At 37.7% G+C, this 25,123-nt stretch overlaps 1 protein-coding gene and 1 long non-coding RNA gene across 3 annotated transcripts in view; one reads left to right on the forward strand and one right to left on the reverse strand.

Annotated features, from left to right (window-relative positions):
- Positions 1-25,123, forward strand: part of LOC121433146 — a 106,231-nt gene that overhangs the window by 54,019 nt on the left and 27,089 nt on the right. For both annotated transcript variants that reach the window (XR_005972287.1, XR_005972286.1), the window contains exons 2-3: positions 14,533-14,644; positions 15,527-15,671. This is a non-coding gene — a long non-coding RNA (uncharacterized LOC121433146). The remainder of the gene's footprint in view (positions 1-14,532; positions 14,645-15,526; positions 15,672-25,123) is intronic.
- The window catches only part of Scn9a (sodium voltage-gated channel alpha subunit 9), a 125,564-nt gene that overhangs the window by 29,907 nt on the left and 70,534 nt on the right, over positions 1-25,123 (reverse strand). Inside the window, exons 8-17 of the mRNA XM_041631406.1 lie at positions 17,783-17,846; positions 16,501-16,642; positions 14,465-14,671; positions 11,541-11,828; positions 9,096-9,467; positions 6,153-6,282; positions 4,950-5,188; positions 3,210-3,383; positions 2,147-2,503; positions 126-602 (exon numbers count right to left, since the gene is read on the reverse strand). Of these exons, the coding sequence (XP_041487340.1) occupies positions 126-602; positions 2,147-2,503; positions 3,210-3,383; positions 4,950-5,188; positions 6,153-6,282; positions 9,096-9,467; positions 11,541-11,828; positions 14,465-14,671; positions 16,501-16,642; positions 17,783-17,846 (2,450 nt within the window). The remainder of the gene's footprint in view (positions 1-125; positions 603-2,146; positions 2,504-3,209; positions 3,384-4,949; positions 5,189-6,152; positions 6,283-9,095; positions 9,468-11,540; positions 11,829-14,464; positions 14,672-16,500; positions 16,643-17,782; positions 17,847-25,123) is intronic.

Raw genomic sequence — 25,123 nt, forward strand, 5'->3', positions numbered from 1 at the left:
GTAATGACACACACACAGTCTCTCTCTCTCGGCATATCCAACGTTAGATCAGAGAGCACCAGACATCTCAAATATTAGTACATCTGCAAACTGCTAGGGCAACAATATATGTAAGGTGACCTTACCTCTTTGCTGTAGTCACTATCTGAGTCACTACTAAGTTCTTCAGTGTTCATGTTTTCCAAATCAGATTCCCCAGGTGCAATTGGCACAGTCACAGTGAGGCTGGGATTATGAATAAAGGACTGGTAATCATTGTCATCCACAAAGCTTTTGTCAATACTGCTCCCAAAACCGCTCAGTTTATCCTTTTCTTTGTGGAAATTGTGATCTTTGCTTATCTCAGCGAGTGTCCGATTTGAGATATAGTTGTCTTTTCTGTTGTTTGGATCTACTGCTCGCTTTGTGTCCTTGGAACCCTTTGGTTTTTTGGAAAATGATTTTAGGAGAAATTCACGTAGGGTCCGTTTCACATAATTTATTCCTCTTTTGATCCTGGCCACTGCGATCTGGAGGTTGTTTGCATCAGTATCTTCTTCAATTGCTGTAAGATTGTCAGAACTAAAGGAGCTCAGTAATAATGCCAGAAACAGGTTCAAGACCTACAGCAGGGTAGATGGGGGAGGGGGAAGAGGGACACGGGAAATACAAAGAAGTACACTTTTCAGAAATATAGGTCACAATACAAACCCACAATGACAAAAAAGTGAAGCACCTTTTAATGCTTTTGTCAGAACTCTCTCCGCATACAGACATGGGGGCATGGGCAGCAGAGGGTCAGCAATGCTCCTGATGAATTGTCACAAGAGCAGAGAATCATCCCCCATCATGATCATCATGTCATTTATCCATTTGTTTCTGTTCAGCCATGTGAGCTAGCCAAATTCCTTTAATGGATCCCGAACATTCTTTTAACTCACCTCTGATTGCTACTTACTTTCATGGGAAGCAAAGTGTGCAAGAAAATTAGACTATTGCCACTATACTGTCATTCATTGTACCTGACCATTCAGGTCAAGCTTTAAACACATTGAACACAATTCATACAAGACAATAAAACTGATTGGCTGACTTTATTGAGCATCACTTAGGTCCTGGAAGAAGTGGCCAATGAGGTCAGGGCAATCTGTATCCTAGAAGCAAGGTCTTTTTGAAAGCAAAGTCATTCCTGCCTTTTATTTCTGAATTATGTATCCAAGTGAATTTCAAGTTTTAGATTTTCACCAAGGGCAGAAGACATGTAAATTGTATGTATATTTAAAAGTTTTAAATGCGAGTCACAAACAAAACTGAGCTACAATTAAATATTAAGTGTCTTCAAGCCCAAATTATCTACCTCATATTTTTATATAGGCTGGGAGAAATGGAATAGATTGGGAAAGAGAAGAAAGATTACAGCTTAAAAATGCTGTCTGCTTCCTGGCTGACATCCCGTGAGCTGCTAGGCTCCACATGCTGCCTTGCCATTATGGATAGCAATTTTTAAACATTTATGTCAGGTGTCTGTTACAGGAATAAAAAGCCTGGCTGACACAGAATCATAGAAAACAATTTTGTATTTGCTAAGTACTTTTAGGTACTTTTAAACTGTTATCTTTTTAGTATTTTATTAAGAACACATATGAATATATCTATGTTTATATAAAACTTTGCATGGACACTAAAATTTGAACTTCACATGATGTATATATGGCATAAACTATTCTTTATTTATTCTTTGTAATCACTGTGCAATATGGAAACCATTTTTAAGTCAATGGGTCAGAAGGGGCAAGAACTCTGAGGTTGGTCCAGTTGCTAGTTTTGTGAATTGAGGCCCTATCACCAATATTCTCTTTGGCTTTGCTCCGTTAGCTTGGGATCATTAATTTTAATCATGTATTATTTACCACTATAGCTTCATATTTGAAGACAGTTCATGTTTTAAAAGGTTAGAGAACTTAATTTGTATGACAAAGCTATCAAAATGAGAGAATAATGTAGGACTTTTTCTAGGAGGTAAGTTTAAAAAATATAAATATAGGTTTTTCTGGTGAAGGGGATTAAAGATATTACTTTGTTTATAAAGTAAAGTTTAAAATTACAAAAATAACATCTGAAAATAATTGTAATAGAAAACTTAAGTATATGAATAGCTCTTACATACCACGAGGTTGCCAATCACCATGACCATCATGTAAACAATAAGGCACATGGTCTGGCCCGCGACCTCCATGCAGTCCCACATGGTCTCTATCCACTCTCCACACAGCACCCGGAACACGATCAGGAAGGAGTGGAAGAAGTCATTCATGTGCCAGCGTGGGAGTGTGCAATCCTCGTTGATCTTGCAGACGCACTCCTTGTAGCTCTTTCCAAACAGCTGCATGCCGACCACGGCGAAGATGAAGACAATGATGGCCAACACAAGTGTCAGGTTGCCCAGGGCGCCCACTGAGTTGCCAATGATCTTGATGAGCATATTCAGTGTGGGCCAGGATTTTGCCAACTTGAAGACTCGTAGCTGAAAACAAAGTTTAGAATTAGTTATAAAACAGCTTTCAATGTTTCTACTCTTGATTTTTGTTTTTAGTTTATGTTGCAATCTACATTCCATGTTATTATTGTCTAGCTGAAGGCCATAGTTTGTTTTATCTGTCTTTTAATATTTCTGTAGTTTCTTATTACCATAATAATGGCAGTGCATATTATGAAAAAAGTGTTGTAGTTTTCATTGATGATTCTGAAAGCAACTTATTTGCATGGTATTTGTTCTTTTAGAATTGGTAGCTCAACCTTAATTTTACTTTCTAATGCTTTTAATATTTTTTAGACAGCACAGTTGTTTGGGTGATAATGATTTAAACTTTAATTACTAAACCCATAAAGCTATGGATATATTATGCATAAATTTCTGAGAATCATAATCTTCTTACTGTGAATTGTATCATTATATATTAGATTAAAAGTTTTCCTATCATATTAGAATACATCATAGACAGAACTGGACATAATTTCAAGTTCCTAATTAAACATGAGATTCTAATGCTTTAAGTTTATTTGTAAATGAATGAATTTTATTTTGCTAAGTGTAAGATTTGATATTGTCTTTGATTCAGCTTGTAAAAATTTTAAATAATAATAATGTAGATTAAAAAACAAATGAAATCCTTAACAAACATGATAGCCCTTCCTTACAGAATACAGCAGTATCTTTAGCTTCTACTTACCAATCGGAATGATCTCAGGACTGATAATCCTTCCACATCTGCGAGGAAAAGCTCTACCAAACTCAATGTCACAATTAGACTGTCAAAAATATTCCACCCTACTTGGAAATACTCATAAGGATCCATGGCTATTAACTTCAGTACCATTTCAGCTGCAAAGATCCCTGTGAAGATCTAAATGAAACACAATATTTTTTCTGTTATTGGAAAGTAAAGTCATCTTGATGGTGACAATGACTATTAGCTAAGTAGTGACTGTGTTCCATACAATGTGCTAGACACTTCAAAAGTGGCAATTTCCTCGTTTCTTTCTATAAGCAAGGCATATATTTCTTATAATTTTTATATAAAGATTGAAAACTTTAAAAGTTCTACTTATCATGTCAGTTTTCATCATCAGAGACAGCATTTAAAAGGATCTTTTAAAATTTCAGAGACATGAGCTTTTGATAATTGCCTAATAATTCTGTTACTACATCTGTCTATCTATCTATCTATCTATCTATCTATCTATCTATCTATCTATCTATCATCTCTCCATCATTTATCATCTATATCTATTATCTGTCTGATAATTATTGCTTATTTACCTATCATTTACTCTATTTTCTATCTATCATCTATCTACTATGTCTCTATCTAATCATCTATTTGTGTATCTATCACTTATATATTTGGTCATCTATATATCATATATCTATTTATCTATTATATCTACTCAGATATTGAAATTTTGATCCTCTCTCCTTTTTATACTTTCTGCTCACAGAGTTATAAAGAACATGTTGACTCAACATTTAAAGGTTTACAAGGGCAGAAGAAAAGTGTTTAACCTACACGGGGCATATAAAGTTAGATACCTAAAGCACTGATGTGCAACGTGTATTATTAAAAACAATTAATTCATGACAGAGGACTCAGAAAACTCAAAGATATAACATAAAAAGTTTTGCTTAGGCCTTCTTGTGGCACAGTTTGCCTCAAAGAATTTAGCTGAACAAAAATGGTTCAAAGGGAAGTGGTAAGACCATTAAAAATAAAAAGGACTATAAGAGCAATAGCAGGGAGTTCTCCACTTGCTGTTGTGTTGTTAGACGGGAGAAAAGGTTGACCTCTGAGTTCATGTGTTATTATAAACTCAGAAAGGAGACTGATTTCCATGACCTAGGACTCCATCAGAAATTAGAAAGCACATACTTCTGCCTTTTGCCTAAAAAAAATAAAAAATAAAAAAAGAAGAAAAAATCTAATGCAGAACACTCTGGAATTTGTTCATGGACATAATTAATAAAAGATTAAATCTGGGTTTAATCAAGCAGAGGTCTTTGAAATTATAAAGGTCTGGACACCTCACCAGCATTAATTCAGAACAATACACCCAAAGCGGTTCAAAAAATGTTGAATATTCAGGAAGAGCAATGCAATTATAAAATGCATTTCAAAAAACATTTAAAACTTTCAAATGTTTTTTTTTTTGTTTAGGTATTTTGGCAGTTAAAAGATACTGTAAGTCCTGAAATGCTAACACATATGAAAATAATATTGTTATTTATGGAAACCAACACTACTGGAAAAAGTATCTTAAAATAGTGTATAAATATCAGAAGGTTGATTTTGTAGCTGGATTCATATGGTAAGTTCAATGTCTGTATAATTAGCTGTAGACCCACAGGTTTAAAAACCAGAAGGAAATGGCAAGATTGACACCCCAAGGGAGAGGATTGTGGGGACACAACTCACCAGATTCCCCACGGCAAGTACATTTTTGAATTCGTCAGTCATTGGGTGGTGCTCCATAGCCATAAACAATGTGTTTAGAACTATGCAAATGGTAATGGCAAGATCTACAAAAGGATCCATAACAATAAAATGGATGAACTTCTTGAATTTTATCCAATATGGAGAACAATTCCAGATCAAAAATGTATGAGCAAATCTGTACCACCACGGTGGACATTTTTGTCTAGACTCTTCAAGTTCTGGAAAAAAACGACAAACATGAAATCACTCATCATGTAGTTTATACACTACCAACTAGAAATCATCAATAAAATCTAATATTCAAACACTTGTCATGGTTTAAATTTTGTATAAAAGTGCTATTTCTTTGAAAGCCCAGGAGATTACATAAAAGTCTTGTACTACAAGTATAAGTAAGTTGAAGAAGAAAAAAGGTATTAACGACCAAATACATATGGGCACCTCGCAGTTAAATATACACTAGTTGAGGAGAAGGCTCGGATGGTCAAGTTCTTGCCATGTCATGAGGACCTGAATTCTGATCCCTAGAACCTACACAAAAAGCTGGGCACTAAAGTTCATGCTTGTAATCCCAACACTGGGGAGGTGGAGGCAGGAGAACCATTAGACTTGGTGGTCAGCTAGTCTGGTTGAATCAGTGATGTCCAGGTTCAGTGAGAGACTCCCTGTCCCCCAAGTTATATGGCGAACAATATAGGAATATCTTCAATGTCAGCCTACAAATACACACATACCCATGTGCACATACCTTCTCAGCAAATGGTTATCATTACTATTGATTAAATACTATTTTTTGCATGAAAGTGACTTCATTCATTAAAAATGTACATATATAACACTACATTTACATTATGCATAAATTATTTGTATAACTAAAAATCATACTGTACTTAAATATACATAAATTTTGGTGATGTTTATTGATTAAGGTAACCTGCTTCTTGTTTGAATGAAGAAACACTTTTGAAAGGTTTAATAGAATACTCTGGCATATAAATTCACATGCTCTTGAGGTTTTAACTTCCCTTTCATAAAAATAACATTTTTTTTAGTTGTTCCCTTTCACCTTTAATATGCTTCCAATTACTGTCAATAATTCCACAAATCTCTTTAGAGGTGATCATGGTTTATACTAATTTTATTTAAAAACCCATAAGCTCAGTTTTTTTTTTAATCACATACCTTCTACAGTGTTGGTTAGAATGCTTGCTCTGCTCATGGCTCTCTGCCTGAGGTGTGGGTCATTCAGCATGTCCTCAGACAGGAAATAAGAACTGGAAAGTCTTTTCTTGCGCATTTGATTGGTTGTGCCCTGAAGTGGGAGGAAAGGTGACTGATTGCCTTCTTAAGAACCTAAGTCTAATGTAGCATAGGTAGAAATGGAATCCTGCTTGGGTAGCTGTAATGAATGCTTATAAGCAGAGATTCGACTACTAGATTCAAACGGTGACCCTGCTGCTTGCTAGATATTTGCAAGAGGAAGGCTACCTAATGCTTCCATCACAAGTAAAATGCATCTAGGGAGAGATCTTGCCTTCTACTCTTGCTTCAGGGGTAAGAAATAGCTCTTCTCATTACAGCACTATTGTGTTCTCTCTGCACATCCCACTTAATCCAATATCTACCAAGAAAAAAAAACCATACACAACAACAACCAGACAAGGGCTGTAGAGGTGTGTGAAGAAAGGGGCAGGGTCAAACACTAACTTCCATCATTGCTATTTCCGTTGTCTGTTGGGATACCAACATTAATGAAAACTACTTCGAGAATTTTTTTCTTATCGCTGAAAGAAGACTTTATAACACTTTGGGTGGACAGTGCTAAGTGACTCAGTTTGAAAAAGATATTTCGGACTGATGGCAACACTAGCAGCATGGAGAGTACAGGCTCTGCCTCAAAGAGGTGAACACATGCTAAAAACCACAGCCCTAAAAGCCACTGACATGCAGTAATTTGAATGGAGGCATGCCGGGCATATTCTTCTTTAAGCAAAAATGCTTGTTTTTCAAGCATGCCACCCGACTTAACAAACAAACAAACAAACAAACAAAAATACTGCACTGGTCTTCTAAAAATTACACCCACATACTATATATATAGCCAGCCAGTGGTGGTGGTGGCGCACGCCTTTAATCCCAGTACTTGGGAGGCAGAGACAGGCAGATCTCTGTGAGTTTGAGACCAGCCTGGACTACAAGAGTTAGTTCCAGGACAGGCACCAAAGCTACCCAGAGAAGCCCTGTCTTGAAAAACCAAAACAAACAAACAAACAAACAAACAAGCAAACCAAAAAATTGGTCAAACAATTAAATCCCAAAAACTTGTCTCGAAAAATCTTGTCTCAAAAAGCCAAAAAAAGAGAGAATTATACAGTCCTACAGCACCAGGTATTAGCTTATATGTGCTATGTGATAGATAGCAAAAATTTTACCAACACATATATATCAATATATGTATAATATACATATATGCTAATAATTCATCTAATTATATAATTAAAAAGATGCAAAGTTGTATATAGTCATGTATATATGAATATCAAAATATAGCTGTGCATACATAATCACACTTGTATATATGTGTATGGGAATGTAATCTGTGTTTTCTCTGCCATTCTCTCTTTTTGCCCCAAATAAAAAAGAGTTTGCCTATACCAACTCTTTTTCACATGGGCATGTCTATAACATACAGATTTTACTGTTTGTCATGCAATAGTAGGTGTGCACATGTAAACTGTGCATATGTCGGACTTCTATGATGGTCAAATCTTCAGGTTTCGTAAACTTAGCCCTTTAGTTTTGTGGTTTTGATTTTCCTCTGGTAAAAAGTCAATTCTTAAATAAAATATTTCTTTTTAAAAAAATGTTAAATCTCCTGCAAATATGACATAAATAGCATAGCATTTAACAGATTACAAACATCATTGGAATCTAAAGCTTAGGTGTCATTTCATATGAAGGTAACATGCTACTTCACAAGGAAACACCATCTTAACAGAAAGGCTTAAGCTGTATCATGCAAGCATAGACGTTTCAAAGTCACCACAGAGCACATGCATTCTTTTCAAGCTGAAATGTGTATGTGGCCATGACTTTGATGGAACTTTATTCTCACTTCAAATACTACACAGTTTGCTAGCACAAGCATACAGGTGTGTAGTCTATGAATCAAACTTGCTGCGTTAGTGACAGCTCTTGCTATTTGTTAATGCAACACAACATAATCAGTGTACAAGAGCCATATCCTGAAAACCCCAGGAACTGGAAAAAAAATCAGTGGGGATGGAGGTTAAGAACATATAATTAAAACACAGGGCCTCTGTGGAAATGTCAGAGCTGCTCCTGAACTATGATCCCATGAGAATATTCTGGCTTATTTCTTCTGTTTGCGCTGACAATACTATATATTCTCATACAGATGTTTAAAAAGCTAAAGAGTATGTTTGCTGTTGTTACTCTTGTTATTAACAACTCAAGTAAGAATCCCTTGCAATAAATATATATTAAGTGACCTGAAATAAACAGAAGTCGATGGCAAGGAATCCTTGTTTCTTTACAGAAGTGAGGCCTGCCTACTAATAAGTTCAACCTACTCTATATGTTGTAGGCATAAATGTTCTCTAAAGTGATGGGTTTCAGCCTGTAATCTTAACACAAATATAAGTAAATGTATCCTTTTACCAACATGGGACATAAAATATCATTGTTAACTTAAGATTTATGTATAAGTTTGTAATTATGTGTATCTGTGTCTATGTTGTTATGCACATGTGAGTGCAGTACCCACAGCTGCCAGGAGAGGGATTTAGAAACCTTGGAGCCAGAGTTGTACAGTGGTTACTTTTGTGAGTTGCCTGACTTCCGTGCTGTGCCAAGGGCCCTTACTCATTGAGCCATCTGGATAGCCCCATAAAATATCTTTTAATTAGGTGGTTGCAGCACCTAACTCGTGGGGATTGAGTTATGAATTAAAGCTGTGTTTTCACAGAGAAGGCATCCCCAAACACAGAGCCATTCACAGGCTAGAGAGCAGACACCCCCCCCCCCCCCCCCGCCCCAGCAGAGAGACTGACTGATGCACGAGTAATTGCCCAGGCATGCCTGAGCTATGGAAAACATCCTTACACTGTCGTCGGAAGTTGCCTTATCTATTATCACCTCTGGAAGAAGCTGTCCATTGGGGACCATGAGGGCTGTAGGTCCGTCAACAAGCGACACCACGCCATTGCAATCCACCGCACTGTGCATCTTTCCGTTCACTGACAGCATTTGTGGGGACCTACTGGCCTGGCTGATGTTACTGCTTCGTCGCTCCCGAGGCCTGTGAGGTACAAATAGTGAACCCCGTCTGCTCTCGTTGTCTCCAAAAATGCTATGCTCGTCATCGGCGAACTCTGTCTCAGATCCGAGATCTCTTCCTCGACCCTTGAAACTGAAGAGACTCGTTCGGCTACTGCGCCGTGCAGAAAACAAGGAGCCGCGAATGCTGAGTGGTGACTATGAGAAAAACAAGACAGAAAGTGTTTTCTGGAGCTCCAAATAAGAGCAGACTTTGTGAAATTACCACCAAATCGTTAGCCTGAGACCAGCGACGCTGTGCATGTTTAAAAGAATCGTATTTAAAAGAAAAGCAATTCAACAAAAAGATCAATTCTAGAGAAAAAAAAAGAAAGAAAAAGATAAAGAAAAGGCTGCAACAATCAGAAGAATCTATTCCCAGACCCTGGCAAAGGACTTGCCCCAGTTCTAGCACTAAAACTCATCCACTATAAGGTGTGAGAACCTATCATTTTATAGACTGGAGTCTAGTTGGGTATGCTTTAGAGTACATAGTAGTCAAGGAAATTAAGAGACAGGGACTATTGTGATGTCGGGGTTCGGCGAGGGGCGGTTGGGGGAGTGGCTCCCAAGGGAACAGTGGAAAGCTGTCCCCTTCATATGACTCCTCTGCATTGTAAACTGATTTCATAAATGAAAACAGGATAGATTATTTAGAAGTACTAAATTCAATAAACGTTAGTGCTGGCTATTTTAAAGACAAGTGGCAGGCACTGGGAACAGTGGAGAATGAGTAAGACAAGGAAGGGTTTTGCCTCAGAACAAGCAGAAACTCCCTCTTGTCTTTCCTTGCATTAGTACCATGAGGATTCTAGCTGCCTATCCTAGCCTGCACCTTGTTGCAGACAAGGACTGACTGTCTTTTCTGTCTGTGCTTCACACCTAAGTAACAGAAGCTGGAAACTTCCAACTATGGCGAAGATGACAATGGCAGATAACTCGGGCCATGTCTGGAACCCCAGATTAGGGGATGCAGAGGACAGAGGAAGATGTATAGGATTATGAGGGTGGGGTACTTGAGCTAAATAGTGGAAGGTGAGGTGCCACTGTGTCAGAAGAAATTAATGAAGAAAGTTATCAGTAAGAAGCAGACTGGGCTGGGGACATAGCTAAGTTGGTAGTATGCTCGCTTAGTTTGTATAAGGCCTTCAGTTCAAATCCCAGCACTGCATTAACCGTGGTAACCAATACCTACTATGCCAGCACTGGAGAAGTAGAAGGGATAAGGTCAGAAGTTTAAGGTCGTTCTTGGCTATACAGAGAGTTTGAAAAGAAAAAGAAATAAATAAAAGGGGGACAATGTGTACGAAGTAATAGAGGAAGGGAAGGTGTAAAAATCTTTAGGTAACAGTGAGCATCTCTGTTATGGGAAATGAGCAATCCAGGAAAGTAAAGGAAGCTGAGAAGGTGAAGTCAAAGCTATCTGTGATCGGCATAAGATGTGATTCTTGATCTTCAGTGTTTATTCAATGGAGTATCAAACCCATAAGTATATTTTTGTCTTGACAACAATTGAGATGGGGTTGTAGAGTGTGTAAATGTTTGGTAGCTCTGGACCCACGGCTCATCTGATGGGCTTGCAGGGGGACCAACCAGAGTGTAGAGGTTTCAGTGTGAAAAACAGGATAGTGAGAGGGAAAATCCACAAGAAAGAAATTCATTTATTTGTCAACCAGAAGCTTCTGTGCTTGGAGTGAAGATATTAAAAGAATGGACAAAATTCAAAACTGGCTGCCTGCTACTTTGGTTCATGCTTGTCTACAGGACAGAAAAAGATAGAGGAACTACTTTTAGGATTATATTATGGCTTTCCCTCCCTCTCTCTTTTCTTATCTCCCTCCCTCCCTCTCCCACTTTTCTCCTTCTCTCCTCTTGTTCTTATCAGGAGTGAGGTATTAAAAATATTGACAAAATACAACCATAAGAATTAATCTGTGTTGTAAACACCATTCTTCATTCCTATAGTAGTTTGCAGAAACATTTTATTTTAGAAAAATGCTTCTTAAGGAAGATATAGCAATTCTGAAACAATAGCTTTTTATGAAAATGAAAATGGCAACTTAATTGAGAAACCATATACATCCCTCTTCTTTCCATAAACACCCAGCTAAAGGCAGCATTTTAGGTAAAATGTGATGGTGAAGTCCCTTTCCTCTCTTGAACCCTGACCCCAGCATTAAACCTTGCAATGGCTTTTGGCTGTGCAGCCTCGCCTGGTGGCGCCGGTAGTACCTGGTTCGGGGTAGACAGCCTCTTCTCCCGGGAGCGGTGATGTCCTTCCACACCAAGATGGAAGCTTTTCTTCCTGATACTTTCCTCCGATCCCGACTTGGACAGTTTCTCGTCGTCGCCCTTTTCCTCGCCACTGGAGATCTTCTTCTGGTTCTTTTTCTTTCTTCTGTTTCGTCTGTCCTTGGCACTCTTGGAGCTCAGCCGAGAGGTTTCTGAAGAGCTCTCCGACAGACCCGTCATCCTGCTCCGCCCAATACTCGTGTACTCAGCTGCAGCTGCAGCAATGGCCTGTTGAACCAAGACAATCCCAGCATTTAAGTAATTTCCAAATCTTGAAAAAAAAACAAGTCTCAGGGTACCCAGACTGGGCATTCAGTTACAAATCTTGTCCAGGAAGTAATCCGTGTTGTGTTGCATTATAACCAATGAGCATGTGAAGCATAGTCTCTCCTCTCACATATTATAATAAATTTCAGTACCTTTGTAATGCAACTCTTTCATGTTGTAAGCTTCCTTAGAATTAAATAAATTGAAGTACTATGTGTCGAAGTTTTACAGGTACTTTTGCGATATAAAACTCACATAAACTGTGTGCTAAGATAATGGATTTGAAGATCAGGTAAGCAACTCAGGGTGACCCATGGAATCAGGAACCCCATAGCTTAGTGAGAGTGGCATGTCTGAAAATAGAAATAAGTTAATAAGAAAATAAAGTGTCAAGAAAAATTATAAGGTCAATGATTCTTATCTTAAGGGATTGATGAAATCTCGAAATTGAATTACAAGGGAGAGAAGATAGCTATCCCACCTCACTAATGAATAAATAAATAAATAAATAATAAATTATGTTCTAAACATAAAATTAGAATTCCATCTGGGTTTTATCCTAGGGTTTATGACTCCCTAGTTATTTTGCTAAATGACACGTTGCTAAGTTGTCTTCTAAGTATTTATGTCAATACCCACATATTTAGACTGTCCTCAGCCTTGGTAATAGAAGTTTATTTTTGCAGGGGGAAACAGTTAATGCAAGAATGCATGATTGTTCTAAGTACTAAGAACAAGAAACTGAGTATTCAGCCCTAAGTGGAGCATCTATCAGCCTCCCTCCTTACACCCAGCCAGGCTCAGGGAAAACCACAGAAAAGGAGGCAACAATAAGGCAAGAGCCAGAGAATAGGGATTAGAGCTTTGAAATGTTGACTTCTGGGCACAATGTGGCTATCACACTCAAGAACTCAAAGCAACTGAGGCTACCTGCGTGAGACCTGTACAAGAGCAAACTAACCAAAATTCAGGAAGAATGAGGAAGGTAGGCAGGTACTCTCTGGGCCATGCCCCTTATGGAAGTGCTACTGGCAGTTGGGGCACCTGGGACAGGGAGAATCATTTTTTTCTTTGTATGTATGGCCATTGGTAGTTTACCCATAGTCCAGGGGATGACCCCATAATCAAGCACTTATGGGAAGTACTAATCAGACTTAGAGGGTTGTCAAAAATTGACTTGAAATTGGGAGAGGTAGACTGGGAGAGTTAGAGAATGGAAAAATGAGGTTATAGGTTTGAGTGGATGTGAATATTTCAAGACTAAAGGAAAATCATTTAAGGAAACTAGATGTAAAGATGTAAAGGAAAAGCAGAAAGATACTTTCAGTCTTACCCTCAGAAAGGAGTTGTGGTTATACTTCTCCAGGTCATTTATGTATTAGTCTAACAGTTAAATTGTGATTGTATCCTGTCTATCATTACACCCACTATTATTTTATCAACATTTTCCTCATTACAAAATTTTCTCAAAAAATGTATAATTTTATATATGAGTACAATGTCAAGACACAAAGATATAATCCTATTATACATTTTTGGACAGTTTGAAAATGTGTTATATTTCTTAATTTTACCATTTTAATGTTAAATATATGTGGCACTACATAAACCTGTACATCAGTATTTCTCCATATCACAGATTATTGGCCTGGCTAGTTTTGGAGCCATTCAAGAGGTTAACTATACCAAATCACGTGGCAGGTTTTAAAGCATTTACTAAACAGTTGTACAGCTGAAATACTAAAGCCTTTGCAGAGAAAGCTAGCACGCACTGTGCTTTACTTAGAAGTGATCACAATCATTATTGTGACTGTCTTAATCTGAATGTTTATAACATTAGCAAAAGTTAATGAGCATTTGTTTTAATCTAAATTGTTGACTAAACTTCATGTTACAGTTTCTTACTATTATGAGGGTCACTTCACAAGATGGAATCCTTGCCTGCTCCTATCAACTAAGTTTAAAAACCACGAGTGAGGAGGCCTTCAGCCTTATGTGTATGTGTTGCTTTTATTGGTTCTGGAGGAGAGGCAGACGTTGTTTTCAGTCTCGTACCCACTGATTAGCTCATGGGGCTCAAGGGAATAGTAGCAAATCCATGGACAGTGACTGCCCTGATTAAACTCAGTAGGTTAGGAAAAAAAGATATAGTTGTAGGAAAGGAACTTGTAGGTTGCGATTGCAGGGCGATTGTGTGAGAGGAAAGTAAGAGAGAATTAGGGTGGGCAATAATCAGAATGTGCTATCTGTGCATGAAATTGCAAAGGAAAAGCTGTTATTGCTGAGAATGGACACAATTTTTATATTCTTAGAAGCTGTCATGCTGATGCATTCTGGGTGGTAGAATTACAAGTGATGTCTCAGAACATCTGCTATGGAACTGGGAGATTATTATAATAAGTGTCCGTTCTAGCTCTGTTTAGAGCTCATTCCTTCAAGCACATTAGAAACAAAAGGATGCGATTCACACAGAATACAGGAATTGTTATTTGGCCTTTCTACCAACATCAAGTATAGTCTACTGAAATCAGGAGAATCTACATGGAAAGGACCTCTGTTTCTCCTCTGCCTTCATATTTGTAGTGACAAACACTTACCTCGGCTTCTTCCTGCTCTTTCTTGAGTCGGTCTAACATCTGCTGAAATTCTAATTCTTTCTGTTTAGCTTCCTCGATGTTGGCCTGGTTCTGTTCCTCATAGGCCATGGCTACCACAGCCAGGATCAAGTTTATCAGATAAAAGGAGCCCAGGAAGATCACCACAACAAAGAAAATCATGTAGGTTTTGCCAGCAGCACGTAGAGTCTGGGAGTAGAAAAGGAAATTGTTATTTTAACAATGCAAAAATTTTACTAAATCTTTTATTGTGGTTGATAGATAAAGAACATGCAAATCAAATATTTTGTATAATCTCATGTTATATAAATATAAATGAAAGCAATATATTTGAAGACAATCAGTATTAAACAAACTTGTCTTAATCAGTATAAAAGGTATAGCAATGTAACAGGCTAGTACTAAGGTTTGATAATTAGTATTAAATATAGCATAACTTTCTCATTTTTCACATTTTTGAAATTACTGGTAACTTTAGCTCTCATACTGTCTTTTAATTTTTCAAACAGCCCCCTTTATTGTTCAAGTCCTATTCTTTCCTTTTTAAATTATTATCATTTTAAATTTTGATGCAGACAGATTGCTTTAATGATTAAATTTATTTGTTGACTCCATGGATATTTATTTTTATCTAGTAAAACCATTATTAATGATTAATAATTAAAATTATTTATTTTTAAATGCAGTATATTCTGCCATTTGCTTCATTTTTAGAAAAATTCAGAATAGTATAGAGATATAAGTGAAACCTATATACTTCTGGAATCCTTAATATTTATTCAATTCCCCACTCTATCATTCTGTTGTTGTTATTGTTTTTATCTTGAATAAATTCATAAAAGTGGAACATTTAGGTCATTGGAAACTTTTTATTTTCATTAACTTTCTACAAAGGTTACTACCAATGTGTGAGAAAGTCTAGCTTCCGTATCTCAACTTAAATACGGCCATCTTTCGTCGTCCCTTTGCAAATTTGTATGTCAATGCTTTTATTTTGCATGACCTTAACTTTGAGCTAAGATAGTCTTCTTTTCTATTATAAAGGTGTGGACTGTGATGTTGGTCCCATGACAGTGGCCCTGGAGACTCTGGAGGATGACAAAGGAGGACCTGAGCCCAGCAGTACAGCATTCTAAGATTCGGTTTCTACCTCTGAATTATTTCTATTAATTTTATTTTCCTACAAAAGGTATTTTATATAGTTTTTATAACATTTATAATAGTCACAGAAGTAAATATAAAAGAGGCCAAAAGAAGTACTTTTAACAATTCTGAGAAAAGAAATTCATTGTTACATGAAATAAGAGAATTATCATTTCAACTACTTTCCTCTTGGTTTGGGTGCTGAGATATTTAATATACACATAGAGAAGCCCATGTGGCGAGTGCCTCACATTCATGCTAAAGTGCATGGCCATGGGAATGAACACTAGAGCAGATTGATGCTTAAGCTGAGGAACATTTAAGGGTCATGAAACCCAGAAGAGGAAGTAGTTGACAAGGGAGAGGAAGGTTTGGAGTAGAATTGAGTATTTAATTGTAAATAAAGGTTCAACACTAAGGTATAGTGGGCACAGTATAGGAGAATCTGGGGGCACAGGACAGGAGGGTCTGGTGGGCACAGAACAGGAGAGTCTGGTGGGCACAGTACAGGAAATTCTCCAGGATTCTGACAGCCCAGGCATGTGAAGGAAATGGTGAGTGTGCAAAGACAGCTCAAGAAACTGCAATGTACTCTGCTCTTTGTGTCGGACCCTAGGGATATGTTGGATACTAAGGAAGACCTAAAAATTAACATTTCTCAGAACATAGAAGAAAATTAATTTAGGATCTAAGAACTATCTGTTCTAATATGAGCATGATAAATTATCTCTAATGTTAGAAATGCATGTCGGGATTCCCATATTGTCCACAGAAATGAAATGAAAGGAACAGCAACCACAACAGCTCCCAAGGCAGAATCAAAGCACACTGAGCACTGATCGCCTTTAGAGATGTCTGATTCTGTTGGCACCCACCTGCTGGTAAAGGTTCTCCCAGTAATCCTGAGTCATTAGCCGAAACAAGGCCAAGAAGGCCCAGCTGAAAGTATCAAAGCTCGTGTAGCCATAATCAGGATTTCTGCCAGCCTTCACACAGTAGTACCCTTCTGGACACTGGCTACAGATACAAATGGGAATTACAGGTCACGATATGTTTGGCGTGTAGGTAAGGAACACTATAGCAGAGTGTTAACCTCAAGGTTCAATGTAGAGGTTGAACATTGCAAAACAACTAAGAGACTGTAACCTGGGGTCAGAAAGAATGGCCATTGCTTCTCATTTCACTATTTACTAGTTGATCATTTTGCCAGATTACTTAAATTCTCAAAGATACACTTTCTTCCAAGTGGGAATAGCGAAATAACTTTCCTCAAGAATTTAAGATTGACTTTGAATTTCAATGACATGATTAACCCACTCCTTGACCATAGAACCATTTAGTAAATGGAAGATTTCATTAGCAACATATTCATAAATTCAGATCAATAGAGTTTGCTATGAAGGCCTCTGGCAAAATGGCTTCTTTGAACGTTACTCTTGTGGTGAATTAAAGCCAGGGATAGTCATATACAACATTTGAAAATGTTCATAAAAATTTTGGCTTTAAAATTTTTTACTTTCTAAAACTGGCAGATTGGTTTTTAGCCTCCTTAGATGAACATGGTGTCTGAAGCATTTGTGGGAGGGGCAGCACTGTTGATTCTGAGGTTCATAGAGTTTCCAGAACCCGATGAAGAGACCCCTTGCTGGCAAGCAGGACAAGAACAAAGCTCTGCTGCAAACTGAAGGTGGTGTATGGAGAAATCAAAAATTATAAACAGAAGATTCTGAAAACAACTAGTTCACAAGATCTTGTGTAAATTGGTCAGAGCAGTTACCTATGAGTCATATTGAATTAGGCAGTGGAGAGCTTTGAGATGGAAAGAGATATTGATTTTGTTATTCTTCTTTCCAAGAAGTAAGGCCTTATACTAGCCAACCGATTTTTGATAGGCTTTTAGAAAGTATTCTTGTATATCCCTAGATTCTCATGATGGCTATTTTGTTTTGATTCAAGCCTGATCTCATGATTGGTCTTGCTTTCCAATGCATGCATAAACTATAAACATTTTAAAATCTCTGTTTATTGTTAGATAAAATGAGCAAAATCAATGCCATGAAATTTATGAAAATTGTAATATCGAATCAAAAGTACTCATTGAGCGTGAGATTTTTCCTTGGCAGCATTTCAACTAAAAGCAAAGCAAATATTACATACCCAGAATCTGTGCTGAAGCCACAAAGGAGAGCATCTTTGGTTCCCTCCAAGTAATAAAAATATCCTGTTTAGGAAGAATTTGAACAATATCGCATTACAGGATGTAATCAGTAAGAGTCATAAGGCAAGTAAGTTAATGAATATAGACAGGTACGCAAACATCTAAGTCTGATCCCCAGTAATGAGCATTTATTCTTTTAATATTCTCATACGTTATTGATAAAGACTCTACTTATAACATTTTATGGACCAGTTTTATGAATAATTATGAAGACACAAGTGATAAACAAAATGCCTAGCTCTGGGAAGTTTCCTTAATCTGGTGCATATGGATGTTAGTGTATGTAGGAAAGGAATTAACAAGTAAATATGTGTAGCAATCCCAGATAGTGGCTGGTTTGTGTCTTCATTGTTACCGTCAGGACTCTAGAGTTGAAGGTTTGTTCTTTAGTGCACAGAGTCATAGTTAGAGCCTTTGGGTTGTTATTGGTTGAATTAAAATGACTCTAAACTCATGATAGGATCAATGCATTATGGAACCAATCTCAACGGGATGTTGGGAGCAACAGAGAACTAACTATGAAGGTCAGGCACCGGTGGATCAAAAATGTAAGTCACTGGGGGATATGCCCTTGAAGGACACATTCTGTCACTGGTCTCTTCCTCCATCTCCCGCTTTCTCTTTCTGCCTCCTGGTTCCCACAAAAGATGAGTAAGCACAAGTCTTTGGACGTGCTTATTATCATAGTGCTCTGCCTTACCACAAATTCAGAGACAACAAAGCTAAGTAACCATGGAACCAAACTTCTGAGACCTTGAGCTAAACTGACTTTTATTTTATTTAAACAAATTTAATCATAACTTAAAAAAGAAGTATAGAGTTATAACTGATCTAATGAAAATATACTAAAGCAATAAGAAAAACAGTGTCCAGGAAATTCTAAGGGGATGGAATTTGACAAAGAAACCATTCTTTGATGTTTGAAATGCCATTGTAATCACCCTGTAAGATATATGTTGATAGAGGAGTAACATGGATGTAGGAACAGGTTCAAGAATACTTAGATATGAAGAAGGCATGGGATACAGTAGGTAGGAACTATTTCTGGGGACAGGTGAAGTATATGGAAGGCACCAGTGATGAAGATGGGGTTTGGAGAGACACAGACAGCTTTTGATAATTATTTTAAAAATTCTATTCAAGGCTGCAGGTTTTAGCAAGTTTTTCTGAGAGAAGGTAGAGCTGAGCTGGAAAGGAGAGGAGGTGAAAAGAGGAGAGAGGAGGAGAGAAGAGAAGACAGAGAAGGAAGAAGCTCTAAACTGTGTCTTAAAGTACTACACCTGACGCAAAAGAATCAATAACACAATACTGCAAATGGATGCAATTTATTTTATATTATTCTTTTCTTCTTCTTCACCCACAAAGCAGTATCTATAGGACTTGGAAAGTTCTAGATATTGAGAGTTTAGCTCTTTTCTGGTGCCCTTTATCCCCATTTTTCTTGGTAAAGGATGTCCTGTTTTCTTCATCATTCAGTTGTAAGACTTCCTGATATGACTGGAGGGCAACTCAGTCTTCCAAATTACATACATAGAGGACTAAGGCTTACATCATCTCTCCCAAATTCTAGCATTTTTATGAGTGTTAATTTTATAAAATAATAGATTTCGTTATGGCATTTCCACACTTGCATGTAATTCCATTCTTTTTTTTTAAAGGGTTCAAATTCCCATTTGGCTCAAAACAACGATAATGAAAATTATGATTATTGGATTTTGTAGTAATAATGGAATGGGATGGGTGAGTTGGGGGAGGGACAAACAGGGAGAGAAAGGAAAGAGTTATCTGATAGAAGGAGCCATTATGGCATTAGGGAGAAATCTAGTGCTAGGAAACTTGCAGGAATCCACAAGGATGAACCCAGCTAAGACTCCTAGCAATAGTGGAGAGCGGGCCTGAACTGGCCTTCCCTTGTATTCTGATTGATGACCACTCTAATTGTCATTACAAGACCTTCATCCAGTAACTTATGGAAGCAGATGCAGAAATCCAGAACTAAACTTTGATCTCAGCTCCCGGAGTCCAGTCTAAGAGAGAATCAGGATCAGGATGGGGAACCCACAGGGACAGCTAACCAGAGCTAGTGGAAGCTCACTGACTCTGGACTGATAGCTGGGGAACCTGCATAGGAATGTGGGTGACAGTGTGTGGCTGGGGCAGTCTGTGGGGCCCCTGGCAGTGGAACCAGGATTTATCCCCAACGCATTAACTGTCTTTTTTGGGGTCCGTTCCCTAAGGACCTTGCTTAGCCTAGATACAGGGGGTAGGGGCTTTGTCCTGCCTCAACTTGATAAGTCAGACTTTGATGACTCTCCTTATGTTTTCTGAGGAATGGATGGGGACTTCGGTTGGGGGGCAGGGGAAAAGGAGGATAGGAGGGAGGGGGAAGTGTGGTTGGTATGTAAAATGAAAAAAAACGTTTAAAAATTTTTTAAAATATTTCGAAGTTGCATATTCTTATACTTGGGTATTGATTCTACAGCATCCAATACAATTAAATTATCTTACTGCTTTAGATGCTACATTTGTGGATTATAGTTTAAAATACCTATGGAGTTTTTAAATGATCCATATATATGACTTTCAGATAGACCAATAACGAAGTTCTACACAAATTCGTCACTGAAGGACAAGCACTACTACCATTAAACTATCATTTAATTTCAGAGGAGATTGAGCAACTGGCTCACACACCAGCTCCTTGTCTGACTTATAAGATACAAGCAAAACTGGAAAAGTTCTTACTTAGTGAGACAGTAAATAGCTTTGAAAGAAAAAGCCCATGCTTCAGTGATGATGACTCTGGCAACATAAAGGTAGTCAAGATAAGATGCAATTTTCTATCCCTTTTTTGTATGTTTATTTACTTACTTTGTGATTTTTATATAAGGCTTTTGCCATGTATTTCAGGTTTACATAAAACCTGATGTAACCCAATCTTGTCTCAAACTCATACTCCTACCTCTGTCTCCTAAGTGTGGAGGTTATAGATATGGACTACTAAATGTGGCTCTTGTGATATCTTTTTTTTTCAATATATAAACCTACATGACATTTTAATGAGGTAAGATTACCTAGTGATTAGCCATAAAATTACCAAGGAATATTCAGCAGTCACTGAGGAGCCAAATCATAGGAAGAGGCTCTAGGGCTGCCTGAACCGTCATGCTACCAAGCTTCCATTTAATTCAACAGGCATGATGAAAGGTTTAGCAATGCATCTAGCTCACCTTGCTTTTGCAGAGCACATTACAATCTTTTCTAAATAGCCACTGAATCTGTGGGCTAATTGTCCCCAAGAGAATATAATTTTAATATCTAAAGGAAAGGAGAAATGGCCTGGAAAGAGAAAGTGATCATTGTATAAAATGTAAAATAAATGATTCTGAAAGTGATTCATGAGCTGATATAACCATGACTCATGAATTCAACCACAAGTTACACACTGAGAGTCGAAAATAGATTCCCAGACTTGTGAACAGAGCTCAGTGAGTAGAATGCTTGCCCAGCACACATGAAGGCCTAAGTCTGATGCACAGCAATGCATAAATGAGGTATGGTGAGTTATGCCTATAACCCCAGCCCTTAAGAGATGGAGTCAGGGAAATCAGAAGTTCAAAGTCCTATTTATAGGAAATTCAGTGCCAATATGAGATACATGAGATTTGGTCTACGTCAAAAAAAGGAAGACACATGTACATATAAACATTTCATGTTCACGACACTACTGAGTGATCAAGGATGCTTATGAGATTAAGCACATTTTTTTTGTGTGCTGCAAAGTGTTTCCAAAGACAGTTAGATAATGAGGCTCTGACCTAAGGACTGGTTTAATTCATCCATGCACTAAAATCTTGAACCGACTGTAGAAAGGTGGTAGAACTGTGGCCTGTGGGGCTTGTTTGAAGAAATAAGTCATTGGGGTTGGAGATTTGTCCTGTTGTATCTTCTCTCCCCCTGCTCTTATAGATTACTCTCCTTCCTGGTAGTTAAGAGTTGAGCATCTCCGACTAGCATGATTCTGCTGCTAAGACGTTCTGCCCACCATCAGCTGAGAACCCTTATAATCAAGGATCAGACCCTGAGAGATCGGAAGCCATAAGCCCAACATATGTAGTTATAAAAGTGATCGCAAAAAAAAAAAATTATCGCAAGGTTTTGGAAAGTGAAGACAGCTTTACGTATTGTTCCAATACAGTTTTGTTTTAACGCTTGTACCTTAAGATCTTCAGTATAGTGGTATTTCACTTGTATTTTAATAAATTAAACCAACCCGAAGACCTGAAAAGCAAAGTAGTCAGCCATTAGCTATTACCACAACCTCAGTCCGAAAATGGCAGTCCGGCCTCCAGGGATCTCAGAATGAGACTAAAGGCTGTTTCCTCCTGTTTTATAATTCTCTCTAGGACTGGAATTAAAGTCATGCATCACCCAGTTTCTATGGCAAACTAGTATGGCTACTGGGATTAAAGGTGTGTGCTACCACTACCTGGTCAGTAAGGTTGACCACTGGGGCTATTTTACCGTCTGATCCTCAGGCATGTTTTATTATTAAAATACAACTGAAATGCCGGGTGGTGGTGGCGCCTGCCTTTAATCCCAGCACTCGGGAGGCAGAGGCAGGCGGATCTCTGTGAGTTCGAGGCCAGCCTGGTCTACAAGAGCTTGTTCCAGGCCAGGAACCAAAAAGCTACGGAGAAACCCTATCTCAAAAAATCCAAAAAAAAAAAAAATACAAGTGAAATGTCACCACACCCCAGTGCCATTTCAGTATAATAATGCTCATATTACAAAGACTTCGTATTATTCCCTGTGCAGTAAATGTATTTCTTAATTTTTAATGTATGCGTGTTTTTTAATTTTTGTTTTGACTTTAAGGCTCTGATTTGGTTTTGGCTTCTGAGTCAGTGTCATAAATCCCTTAGAGTCACCTAAAACTCTGTTTTCTGAAGATAACCTTGAACTCCTGATGTTTCTGCCTGTATCTCCCAAGTGCTGGGATAGTGGTCATGTTACACTACCTCTGGCTCTTTGGGGTTTTTGTCTGTGGGGTGAGGCAGTTGGTGGTTTAATGTACTCCTGATGAGCCTGACACTCAGTATATGGGCCAGGAGGACATTGAGTTTGAGGCAGTCCTGCTTCTGCCTACTAAGTGCTGGGAGTATAGACTTGGCCAGTTTACCCGACTGTTCTGATATGCTTTAGTGAATGCCAACTATGTAGTTTCTTGGCAGAAAGAGAATATTAAAGGAGGTTGTTGCTTAGAGTTTTATATTTTTAATTTTTGATACATGGCTGCCTTTTAGAATATTTAGATAAACATACATTAAGCTCTCATATAATATAGGTCATTTGAAATAGATAATATTGAAAATATGCATATGTATTTCTGTCCTATCCTTATATGATAAGTAGTTATGTTTTAGGCTTTGTCTTTGGCCTTTCTTGAGAAGGCACTTCCACTTCCTTATGACCCTCCTGAGGTGTGTTTGTATTTCCAGAGCTATCTGAGTAAGGCTTTCAGAACTGAGTAAGCGTCATGTGCTTTACTCTACTACCAAGCCATTGCTTTTATTTTTAATATTCACAATGACAAAAATGTTTTCTCTTTTTTTTTTTGCTCTCGGTTCAGTTAGAGTACATTAGTGCTAATGTTTTATTTAAATTCAGTTCTCACATAGTTTAATTTTTTAATGTTCTATCTAATGTCTTTTAAACATTGCTTCACTACATGGTTAACTTAAATTTTGTCCCCTCCCAGCAGAAAGCTTTGGTGTGTGAGGATGTTTTGTTCTTGCCTTATAGTAAAACAGGTAGTTGTTTCAGACTGAAAACTCCTCACAGAACAGCACAAATAGCTAAAGGACTATTAAGGTCGTGGGGGTCCCATACAAAACAGACCTTGTGAAAGAAATTTTATGTGTGATAGAACTGGATAAGGTTAAAAGAGAATTACTTGTAACATATTTTTCTAAAACTTTTCAACTTTTAAAATCTAGATTGACTCACTAAGTGAAAGCAACTGTGCTTTCTTGGAATTTAGCTGTATTATTATTATTCATTTATTTATTATTATTTTAATTTTAACTTTATTTTTTTTTTCTTGAGAGAATGGCCCATTAGTCATCTCAGAATGGCGTCTGTTCTTATAGCAAGAAAAACAGAATTGAGTTGATTTATGAAGTACCCAAGTAGTGCTGTCAGGTAATACATAATTTCAGGCTTCCTTTCAGTTCTGTCTTTACGGCCAAATTATTAAAATGTGTTTTAGAAATCACATAAATTTCCAAGATACCAGAGCATTTGTCATTCCATTAATTAGACAGATAAGGATTCTTCAGCTCTAATGACGATGAAATCACTATACTTTATAAATTCATACCTCAACATCAAGGAAAATAATTAAAATATCATATGTACTCACTCATAAGTGGCTTTTAGACATAACTAAAAGAAAACCAGCCTACAATTTACAATCCCAGAGAACCAAGACAACAATGAGGACCCTAAGAGAGACATTCATGGATCTAATCTACATGGGAAGTAGAAAAAGGCAAGATCTCCTGAGTTAATTGGGAGCATGAGGATCATGGGGAAGGGAGAAAAAAAGGAAGGGAGCAGAGAAAAAATAAATAATAAAAATACATCTTATCTAATAAAATAATTAAATATCAATAAAAGCTTTTTCATGTTTTTATACTACCTCAGACGGTCAGCACTAATATTGCTAAGCTATGTCATTTTATCCACATCAAATAATAGGTACTATCTGGTCAGCCAAATACTGCTGTGTGTCTCATGGATAAAATAAAGAAGTATTTAAAATAAAGTAGATCTGGTGTTAAATGTGGATGATTTGAATAAATTCCTAATTCTTACCAAGTTTCCATTCTTAAAAACTTTGCACTGTAGAAACAAAGCATGGGATAAAACCGGACTCTCTGAACATGGCGAACAATGAGGGATGATGAGAAGCCAAGGACAATGGCACGGGGTTTTGATCCTACTTAATGTGTTGGCTTTGTGGGAACCTAGCCAGTTTGGATGTTCACCTTCCTAGATATGGACGGAGAGGGGAGGACCTAGGACTTACTACAGGGCAGGGAACCCTGACTGCTTTTTGGACTGGAGAGGGAGGGGGAGAGGAGTGGGGGGGGGAGAAGGATGAAAGGAGGGGGAGAAGGGTGGGAGGAGGGGGAGGGAAATGGGAGGCTGGGAGGAGGCGGAAACTTGTTTTTTTTCCTTTTCTCAAAAAAAAAAAACACAACTTTGCACTGTGT

Source organism: Microtus oregoni, unplaced genomic scaffold (genome assembly GCF_018167655.1).
Source record: "Microtus oregoni isolate MIOR12 unplaced genomic scaffold, Mior012 000037F_ref0000500, whole genome shotgun sequence".
Lineage (NCBI taxonomy): Eukaryota > Metazoa > Chordata > Mammalia > Rodentia > Cricetidae > Microtus > Microtus oregoni.